This window comes from Tripterygium wilfordii, chromosome 11 (genome assembly GCF_013401445.1).
Source record: "Tripterygium wilfordii isolate XIE 37 chromosome 11, ASM1340144v1, whole genome shotgun sequence".
NCBI classification, from domain to species: domain Eukaryota; kingdom Viridiplantae; phylum Streptophyta; class Magnoliopsida; order Celastrales; family Celastraceae; genus Tripterygium; species Tripterygium wilfordii.
Genome location: NC_052242.1, coordinates 12,130,509 through 12,142,243, shown reverse-complemented (window position 1 = coordinate 12,142,243; position 11,735 = coordinate 12,130,509). Strand labels below are relative to the sequence as shown.

Sequence of the window (11,735 nt, the reverse complement as noted above, 5' to 3'; positions counted from 1 at the left end):
ATCGATAAACTTAAAGCGGATAATATAATTGATTGTCTGAAGTGTATTTCTGACAGGGTGTACATAAACTAAACGTATATATTGCACGTGTAAATAAAAGGTGAGTGCTGTCGAGGTTTGCCTTCACGAACAAATAACCCACACGTCCATTGAGGAAAGCAATTATAACTCACAAATGCAATAATTCACTAGAGTTGGGAATGTCTCACTTCGTGTGATTGAACACACGTGTCATTCAGTCATCGATTGATTGTCCGTGATTACAGTCATCAATCATTATCACTTTACCTTGTAATAGCTCATGATTCACCGCTCTTGTTAAAATACGTATATAAGTATATACATACATATATATATATATGTATGTATGTATGTAATAATTAGATACAGAAAAGTGGGGTTCGGTGGTCTTATGCTGTGGGAAATTGGAGATATATATAAATATAATTGAATACAAAAAAGTGGAGTTCGGTGGTTTTATGCTATGTGGGAAATTGAAGCTAAATAAACTACAGTTCCCAAAGAAAAGGATTTGGATTTATATGTTTTTTTCTTTCTAACATTCTCTCTACCACTAAAAGACGGCATTCACTTCCCCTCTCTCTGTCTCTCTCTCTCTCTCCCTCCATATCCGTATCTTGAGAAAACAAAAGAGTTTCCATTTTCAAGTTTTGGGATTTTGATGAATATTTTTGGTTTTTCTAATTTTGATCTCTCTCTTTGTCTCTCTAACTTTGGCATGGAAAAGTTAGAGAGAGACCACCGAAAAGCAAACCCACCTTTATCATGAAAGTAAGAAAAAAACGACCCGATTTGACGGGCCAACCCACACGCACATACCCACCCACACTCACACTCACACTCACACTACCTCTCCCTCTTATTCTCCATCTCAACACACACAGAAACCTTTCATTGTGTTTTTGTGGGTTTTCGTACGTCTACTTTTTTTTTTCTTTAATTAAGTTTTCTTGATAAAGTTAATAAGTGGAAATCCCAAGTCAAACTCCTCTAATGATTTGGTCTTGTGTTCTTCTAAGCACCACCTCATATCCCACTTTCTTTCCTTTTTAGCTTTAATTTCTTTCTTTTCTACATCTTCTCTATATAATCATCGCTAGCTCAATTGTGCTACACAAGCAACATCCAACATCCCATGGGAACAAGCATGAAGGTTCATCAGTTTGCACGTGGATTTTGGGAACAAGAACCCTCTCTCTCACTTGGCTGCAAACGCTTACGCCCTCTTGCTCCTAAGTTCAACACCAACTCCGACTCCATTACTCCTTTTGATCTCAAGAGCTTCATTAAACCCGACAGCGGACCCAGAAAACTTGGCTCCGACCACGACCACAAGAGAGACTCTCCTCAAGTCAGTCCACTAAGTACAGTTAAATCTGTTTTAAACTATAATTCAACCCAATAAACTGACTTGTTAAATATGATCTTTACGATGCAGGTTGAGACGCACCCGGGAGGGACAAGGTGGAACCCTACGCAAGAGCAGATAGGAATACTTGAGATGTTGTATAGGGGAGGCATGAGAACTCCCAATGCACAACAAATAGAGCAAATTACGGCCCAATTAGGGAGATACGGCAAGATTGAAGGGAAGAATGTGTTTTATTGGTTCCAAAACCACAAAGCCAGGGAGAGACAAAAACAGAAGCGCAATAGCCTTGGCTTGAGCCATTCTCCGAGATCAACTCAAGCCTCCACCATTACCACTACCATAACTTTGGATTCTAGGGTACGTCTCCCATATACACTCTTAGTTTTAGTTAGTTCAAATCTTTGTTTGAGTTTTTAGGGTGGCAGTGATTCTAACAATTTAACTAACATTTTGAACAGGGAGAAGTGGAAAGAGAGGGAGATAGTCCATACAAGAGGAAAAGCAGGAGTTGGGTTCTTGAGAGCTTAGAATTAGAAGAAAGCAATGAGGGAGATGGAACTCTGGAGCTCTTCCCATTGCACCCGGAAGGCAGATGAAAGGGTTTGGAATCATCTTCATAATTAAAATGTTGTTATCATCTTCTTTGATGTGCTAGCTAATTAACTTTTCTTTCTTTTTCCTTTGATTCCATTTGTTTCAAGAAAGAAGAAAGAAAAGTTGCGTATCTGTCTCTTTGTACTCTACTAATTGAATTCCTCACTTGGAATCAATGAAACCTTTCTCTCTCCTTCTAAGCTCTGTGTGTGTGAATCAGTGATTTGACTTAGAAGAAACTTGTTGAAACAAAACCTTTTTTAGGTTAAAAGCAAAATATAACCAATGGACACTGAAGTCCACACATTCGACTGCTAAGCCTACTAGCTCCTTCCATATTTTCAAATTGGAAAAGATACGTGCATGTCTCACCTCGATAATAGAGTTATATATATATATGTTGCACCACTCAATGAATATCGTAAAATTGTATTAATAATGAGACGACAGTGTAACATGCATATTTTAGCATCATTGTTGGGGAGATTGATTTGTTAGTGTTTGGAAGGGTCCACACTAATCAAGTACACTAAGATTTTATTTTTAACATTTTTTGGAGGGAAAATGAGAAGGTAAGTGAGAGTTGAATGAAGCGAACAAGGGTGATCGAGAAGAGTGAGTCCACTTCCTTTGTGGACATGGGTTTATGAGGGAACTTGAAATAAAGATCGCGTAGAAAGGTAAAATTATGGAAAATATAAAATTAAATTAAGTTGGGTCTCATTTGGTTGCAATTCTATTTTGGAGATTGGACATCCCACACGGGATACTAGCTCACACGTATGGGCCAAAAACCCCCCTCTTAAAATGGGTAAGGTTTTGAAAATCGGACCGGTTCTACTGATGATAGACCCTTCATTCGGTTCAATTTGTGCGCTATACAAACTGCGTATTAGAGAAACGACATTATCTTAGTGAATTGGCCAATTCAATCGATTAAACTAGATATCAACCGGTTCAACTCAACAATCCAATTGGGTCTAGGCCTAACTTCTGGTGAAGTTAGGATTCTAAATAGAGGGGGCAAAAGAATTAGTCAGGTTAGGACAACGCTCCCGGAATTTTTTTTTAAGGATTATTTTATGAAAAAAATTTGTTGGAAATTATTATTTTAACATGATTCAAATTGAAAAGCTTCTTATCACTATCATTTATCATAGGGATAGTACTAATATACTAGATATCAACAACAACCACTAACATCACATGACATTTTAAATATCTCTTCATGATGAGCAAAGTTAAGTGGCCTTTGGCCAGAGTCAGAGTCAAGATTTTGGACAAAATGCAAACCCGAATGGTTGAATTTGGATTTCTAAGAGTGAGAGGAATCACAATGAGAAGATGAAAATGCTCAATTGAGATTTGGGATCTACAGGTGACAGGAGTCAGGAGAGCTGGAGAGGTGAGAGAGAGTAAAAGAGAAATTATTTAATATATTTACATAATTATTCAATTTAAAAGTTTTATTCTATGGGAGCATTGCCACAAATTTAGTTCTGCTCCTCGTGTTGACAGCTTTAGATTCTAAATGCCTTAAGATGATGAGATTTAAAGAGAGGCATAACTGAAATATGAGTATGTATAGAATATTTTTTTAAAATTAAGGAGCATAAGTGAAAATAAAAATATATATAAGGTGTTTTTTGAAAACGTAAGAGGACAATTGCCCCCTTCGTCGCTTGGTACATCCGCCCCTACCTAACAGGGCTTTGGCTTGGCACACAGAGCACAATTCTTTCGATGTGTGATGCTCGGATGGGCACATCCAGGAATCCAACCGAGGGTGCTATCGACCACGTCTCTCTAGTCCTGGCAGCTACGAGCGAAATATAACCTTAACAATAATAGATTCAATTTTCAAAAGCGTGAAAATGGAGATCCATATCTCAATGTGTAAGGAAAAATGTTTTGTCATCTGTATACATAATTATTAATTCTATTGTTAATTTGTATAAAATATAATATCAATATACAATATTTAATATAAAGGTCGGGACTCAAAGAAGAAAATTTTTTTAAAAATACAAATACACAGTTTTTAGGCGTGGGACCCATGCCTTTTTGGCATGGATCCCACGCAAAACCCAAAATCACGGAACCACCCTCAATTTTATGTTGTTTGATGAGGCAGTCCCGCAAAGCGAGACCGCTAGCGGTATTACTCTGCGAATCACCTCACCAAACACAGTCATAAATACAACCATCCCAATCTTACTCCAAATTCCAAAAAAATATGGGTGATTTTTTAAATTAAGAAATACCACAAAGGCTTGACTTTAATTTCATAGCGAGTCAATGTTGATTAATATACCTACTCCGTTAGAATACTTGGTGTATTATTAACATCTCCGGTGTCCCTCGAACTAAAAAGGAGGGAAGTTTTGTTTCTCTAACCTTGAAAGAGAGGACATTTGAATATTATGTTTGGTATATGCTTATTTCTATATATTTTATGTTTTTATTCAGTAGTGCTAGGTAGATCAAAGCAGACCCAAATCTAGGTGCCTGACTGACTAACCTGATGTTTGGACAAATGAGACAAATTTTGAAAATGTCAAACAATTACCCACGCTCTCTCCCCTCCCCTCACAGAGTCACATTCACGTTCTCTCTCTTTTGCTTTCTTTTTATCTCCTATTTTCCTCTCTCTTCCCCTTATTGTCAAAACCAAGGTTGACCGCCCAACCACCAATCAAGGTCGGCGACCCACTGAACTAAAACACCCCTAGCCTTCGTTTGCCGTTGACAATCACCTACTTCGTCGGAATCTTAGCTTGAAGCTACGGTCAATGAAAACTTTTAAAGCCCGATCCGGTCATCATAGGCCACCCTTCCGCTTGTTTACCTTTCTTTCTTTCTTTTCTTTTTTTCTATTTTCTCTTTTTCTAAAAATCACGTCTAAATTTATTAAACGAAACTTTAGATAAAAATTGTTTGATAGATATTATATCTTCTATGATAATTTCTTATGGCAAGTTTGGTCAATTTTCAGAAGCACTAATTTTCTTCTACGCTTATGCAGGAGATTATCCCAACTCATAGTCGTCAAGAGACCTGTTAAGAACAAATATACCACATCGGTTGGGTATGTCCCAACCAATGGGTTTATATGGATAAAATTCACCCTTACATGTCAATTAGGCCATTTCACGGGCCTAAGTGACTTGGGTCAATGCTCAGTTGTTGGACCCACGAGGAACAAATTCGTGAGGGTAATCCGATGTATTCACGGGAACCGGAACCCCAAACCGAACAATATAATTGACATGTATTGAGATGTGGGATTCCAGTTCATCTGAATACATCGGATTATCCTCATGAATTTTTTTCTCATGGGCCCAACAATTGAGTCTTGGCTCAAGTCACTTAAGCTTATGAAAATACTTAATTGACATGTAAGGATGAGTTTTACCCATATAAACCCATCGGGGACGTGGTATATTTGTTCTTAACAAGACTCGTCAAAAGTAACAAGACTCGTCAAAAGCTATGGAGTTTTCAAAATGAAAAATAACAAGCCATGTTCAAAAGGATGGCAGCAGCAGGACCAATGAGTCTCTAGGTGGCCAGCCAACCTTAGTCATTCCAGAAGTCGTAGGCATTTCAAGATCTTCCAGAAATAAAATTGTCATGTACGTATCTATTAGTACTTTTATGGAACCATCAACTTTATAAATTCATAAATGGTTTTAATTTAAGTTAGTATTCATATTTTTATTACAGTTTTGTTTACATATTGTTAAAGTAATCAAGATTAAGCCCCATAATTAAAATCATCTTGTAGTTTAAATATAAATAGTCTTTAATATTAAAATTAGTAGTATTCACGACATGGTATCAGCGCTTTTCAACTACATATAGCAGCGATTAAGAAACCGCGGGTATAATTAAAGTAATATCAGCAGTCATTATTATTATTCCAACGGGTACCAAAACCGCTGGTATAGGAATACCAAAGCCACTTGTACCAATGGTTGGGCGCCCGTTGGCTAAGTCCATACCACGGTTTTATCAAACTATAGTTGCAGTTTTGGTCGCTGGCATAAGCCCATTCTCTTATAATAAATGTACACTTGCGTATTTGGGATGATTGCGTACCAATATTTAAAAATATCGTAAATTTTAAATGGTATTTCTACATTTGTCTAGTTGTACCTATTTTTAGTCCCCTATTAATTTTGTAGATCATTTTTTTAATAAAAATGCATAATTTCCTAAATTCTCTTAATATACTTATATTTCCACCTTTGATGCTAAAATTTTAACCATATAAAGGCCTTCAACCCTATTGTTTTTGCACGGCATAGAAAAACAATCACAAAGAAAAGGCCAATGTAGAGAGGCTGAGTGACAAAGCAGTCATTAAAAAGACGTTTTGGGATAGATCTGAAGTTTTTTTTTTTTTTTACATAAAAATAAAATAAGGCTTGACATTAGTTTCATAGCGAGTCAATGTTGATTAATATTCCTACTCCGTTAGAATACTTGGTGTATTATTAACATGTCCGGTGTCCCTCGAACTCAAAAAGAGGAAAGTTTTATTTCTCTAACCTTGAAAGAGAGGACATTTGAATGTTATGTTTGGTATATATTTTCTGTTTTTATTCAGTAATGCTAGGTAGCCCAAAGCAGACTCAAATCTAGGTGCCTGACTGACTAACCTGATGTCTAGACAAATGAAACAAATTTTGAAAATGTCAAACAATTACCCACTCTCTCTCCCCTCCCCTCACAGAGTCACACTCACGTTCTCTCTCTTTTGCTTTCCTTTTATCTCTCATTTTCCTCTCTCTTCCCCTCATTGTCAAAACCAAGGTTGACTGCCCAGCCACCAATCAAGGTCGGCGATCCACCGAACTAAAGCACCCCTAGCCTTCGTTTGCCGCTGACAATCGCTTACTTCGTTGGAATCTTAGCTTGAAGCCGCGGTCAATGAAAACTTTTAAAGCCCGATCCGGACATCATAGGCCACCCTTCCGCTTGTTTACCTTTCTTTCTTTTTTTTTCTTTTTTTTTTTCTATTTTCTCTTTTTCTAAAAAAAATCACGTCTAAATTTATTAAACGAAACTTTAGATAAAAGTTGTTTGATAGACATTATATCTTCTATGATCATTTCTTATGGCAAGTTTGGTCAATTTTCAGATGCACTAATTATCTTCTACGCTTATGCAGGAGATTATCCCAACTCATAGTCATCAAGAGACTTGTTAAGAACAAATATACCACATCGGTTGGGTATGTCCCAACCAATGGGTTTATATGGATATATAAAAGTCACCCTTACATGTCAATTAGGCATTTTCACTAACCTAAGTGACTTGGGTCAAGGCTCAATTGCTGGACTCATGAGGAACAAATCCGATGTATTCACAGGAACCGGAACCCCAAACCGGGCAATATAATTGACATGTATTGAGATGTGGGATTCCAGTTCATCCGAATACATCGGACTATCCTCATGAATTTTTTTCTCATGGGCCCAACAATTGAGTCTTGGCTCAAGTTACTTAAGCTTTTGAAAATGCTTAATTGACATGTAAGGATGGGTTTTGCCCATATAAACCCATCGGGGACGTGGTATATTTGTTCTTAACAAGACTCGTCAAAAGCTATGGAGTTTTCAAAATGCAAAATAACAAGCCATGTTCAAAAGGATGGCAGCAGCAAGACCAATGAGTCTCTAGGTGGCCAGCCAACCTTAGTCATTCCAGAAGTTGTAGGCATTTCAAGATCTTCCAGAAATAAAACTGTTATGTATCTATTATTACTTTTATGGAACCATCAACTTTATAAATTCATAATTGGTTTTAATTTAAGTTAATATTCATATTTTTATTACAGTTTTGTTTACATATTGTTAAAGTAATCAAGATTAAGCCCCATAATTAAAATCATTTTGTAGTTTTAAATAGTCTTTTATATTAAAATTAGTAGTATTCATGACATGGGTATCAACGCTTTTCAACTACATATAGTAGCTAGAATGAGAGATAACCTGGTTGGTCTGGTTATCTGCCCAGGACCTTGAGGTCCAGGGTTCTATTCTCACCAGGGGGTTTGAGATTTGGGTAGTTTTTCATCCACTGTGGTGGCCTTCATGCCCCTCAAGCATGGCTTAGCGTGTGTGTGGCCGTGGGCCTTTTAAAAAAAAAAAAAAACTACATATAGTAGCGATTAAGAAACCGTGGGTATAATTGAAGTAATATTGGCGGTCATTATTTTTATTCCAACAGGTACCAAAACCTTTGGCTTACTCCATACCACGGTTTTATCAAACTATAGTTGCGGTTTTGGCCACTGGCGTAAGACCATTCTCTTATAGTAAATGTACACTTGCGTATTTGGGACGATTGCGTAACGCATTTTTGTCTAATATTTAAAAATATCGTAAATTTTAAATGGTATTTCTACATTTGTCTAGTTGTACCTATTTTTAGTCCCCTATTAATTTTATAGATAATTTTTTTAATAAAAATGCATAATTTCCTAAATTCTCTTAAAATACTTCTATTTCCATCTTTGATGCTAAAATTTTAACTATATAAAGGCCTTCAACCCTATTGTTTTTTGCACAGCATAGAAAAACAATCACAAAGAAAAGGCCAATGTAGAGAGGCTGAGTGACAAAGCAGTGGAGGAAACCAACCTTAAGAAAATAAGGATATGCTGCTGAAGAAGGTAGTGAATTGATCACTTCTATGAAGTGATCAATTCACTAGCTTTTTTTAGCAAGCATATCATTCTTTTCTAACAATGGGGAAGCTGACCTATGAAATGGAGGTAATTAATTAAGAAGTAGAGGTAAGGGGACTCTCTCTGAATTCCTAACCCTAGTCGGCACTCTTCATTTGATTTCACCTTTTATATTCAAAATACTGACTTGAGTATCGGAATATTCTTTGCTGCCGCCAACCTTTAACCTCTGTGATTTTTGCAGTTCCATGGAGTCATTAAAAAGACGTTTTGGGATGGATCTGAATTTTTTTTTTTTTACTTTTACATAAAAATAAAATAATTGATTTTGAAGCATGAATGTTCAACTAATTTATGTAATTATTGTTGATGATCTTTAATTTGTTGAAGTGGCTTAGCTTATTGTTTAATTTTTATTGAAATCAAAAGTGTTTTAGATTACAAAGCAAAGGCAGAAATTTCAGCAACAAAAATGGGTTACCAGCCTAGTTTACTAGTGATGATGCGAAGCGTGGTCAACAAAGAAGGAATTCGATACGACAACAGTTTATAATAGATCAATCAGCCTAGAATTGAACAAAGTTGGGTTAGGGAAGAATATCTTATTTTCCTAAAAGTCGACAAAAGCGGCTCTCTCAAGAGAAGAAGCAATAGTGAAGCCAAACCCTAATCGAACTCTATTTAATAAAAAAAAATAAACATTAATTCAAGTAGAAAATTCCCAAACATACGGAAAATAATAAAAACAAGCTTAAAATGATAAAAATACTAAAAGTGACTGAAAATCCATCGAATCGTCTTTTTTAGGCTGAAAATTTGCTTAAACACACATTTCGAAATAATCTTCAATTTGATATATTATGGGCTCAAAATAGACAATCGAATCCAAAGATACGGTCATTTTAACGAACAGGGGTCAAATGCATTGTTTACAATTCAAATCCACATAAAACTCATCAGTGACTGGATCAAAACTTTGACAATAAGATAAGCATGAACTAGTTTTTTTGATAGATCAATTGGATCAACTAAGATAAGCATGAACAAGTTTTTTTGATAGATCAACTGGATCAACTAGTTGATCCAGTTGATCTATTAAAAAAACTAGTTTATGCTTATCTTATTGTCAAAGTTATAAAATATTACTTCTTGTAGATTGAAATTGAAAATTATTTGTTTAATCCACTATACGCAATATATGCTTGGTTGTTAAGTATAGTTTGTGATATAGTTTTTTTTTTTTTTTTTTTCTTTTTGTGAATATAGGGAAGGGGATGGGGATGGGGATGATCGAACTCGAGATCTCATGAGATATCACACACGAGTACCATATGAGCTACTCGGGAGTACGCATTGCATATATTGTACTTAAGAAATTAAATACAATTCATAATATAAATTATTATCTAGATATATCTTTATTGAATTATATAGATATGTATCGTCCAAAGAAAAAAAAAAGATATTATAGATAAATTTAAAAAAGACTACTAATTTAGTAAGATTAAAAAGACAAAAATGTCCCGGCTGTATAGTTTCTTAAACAATATTTTATTGGATTTTTTTTAGAAGAAATATTAGGAATCAATTCTTACCCTTCTTGCAAATATATAAAATAAAAGGAATCAATTCTTACCCCTCTTGCAAATATATGAAATAAAAGAAATTGGTTGTAGCTATGCTTTATGCTATTTTAAAAATACTAATGAAATTGTTCATGTATTCACAGAGTTGTGTACAGGTTTTGTTTTTGTTTATAAGCCTTGCAATTCTACGGCACATATCAATTTAATCCAATAAAGTATGATAAAACCACGGAGCACAAATCACATTAATCCAACAATGTATGATAAAACCACGGAGCAATACGGAAAAGGATTTGCTGGAATGATTTTAGTAATTTCACATTATCTGCACCATTGAATGCATTGAATGTAGTGTTGTCAAATCAATGCATTGTTGCATTGGATGGTGGAGATTAGATGAAATTGCTGAAATAATTTCAGCCCCTCCTATCCCGAGCAATACCTCAGGTAGTAATATTTCCATATTTAAGACGAATGACGTTAAAGTCGAAAGTTTAAACCAAATGAGAGTATTTTGTTAGAATTTTCTTGGTTCTGTGAATTTGTCCACTTCCGGAACGAGTTAGGAGATTCATTTCTCCCGCATGGACTTCGACCCAGTCTTACCTATCGTCAGCGTGGTGCGGACTGTTTTAGTGGCTAGAGATTTACGCCAACTCAGTTGTCTGAATCTCATGCTGAGCTGAGAAATTTACCCACTTCCGAAGAGGGATTAGAAGCCTCATTTCTTCTGCATGGGCTTCGACACAGTCTTACATGTTGTCAACGTAAATCGGACTATTCTAACGGCCTGAGATTTACACTCACTTAGTTATCCGAATCTCATGCTGAGTTGAGTGGTTCCTTAGTCACCAAAATAATATATGGTAATATAATTAAGGGTTTCACGTGCTATTGCCACATGGGTAGAATTTGTCATCAAAACGAACACATGCACCGTAAAAAATGAAACCAAACAAAGAAATTTCATTCACCTCTCCTCTCCCCCCATTTCACCCCAACCAAATGTATAATAGTAAGTATGGGAGAGAATAACCCGTACGTGCGAGTCTGGATAACTCGTACGCGAATCCACTCACCGCCCACTTCTCATCATCCATCAGCCTCCTGAGTCCTGACTGAACAAACCTTGCGTAAGCTTCCACCACAACCAAGTGCCGTGACGGTGCCAACCTCATCCTCATCATTTTAGGACCACTTTCTCTCTGTTTCTACCTCTCTCGCTCTGTTTCATTGCGTGCTTTGTGGTGTCCACAGGCACGTCATCACAAGCACCAATTCTTTTATTATGCCTTATCTCCTTATCTACTCTCTTCTCTTCCGCAACTCTCAGTTTTTTTAGGCAGAGCGCGACCTCCTGGTAGGCCATTCCTTCTCCTCCATCATCCGTTCATTGATATTTTATTATTGCAATCATACAAACAAATACACTAAAAGACAAAACAATTATATATATATATATATA

General features: G+C 36.0%; 1 protein-coding gene across 1 annotated transcript; it reads left to right on the top strand.

Moving 5' to 3' along the window:
- The first annotated feature begins 1,114 nt into the window (after nt 1-1,114).
- Nucleotides 1,115-2,187, top strand: LOC120009558 (WUSCHEL-related homeobox 4-like). The gene is made up of 3 exons (XM_038860192.1): nt 1,115-1,372; nt 1,460-1,750; nt 1,852-2,187. The coding sequence occupies exons 1-3, from the start codon at nt 1,157-1,159 to the stop codon at nt 1,987-1,989; spliced, it is 645 nt and encodes a 214-aa protein (XP_038716120.1). The 5' UTR covers nt 1,115-1,156; the 3' UTR covers nt 1,990-2,187.
- Nucleotides 2,188-11,735: the final 9,548 nt, after the last annotated feature.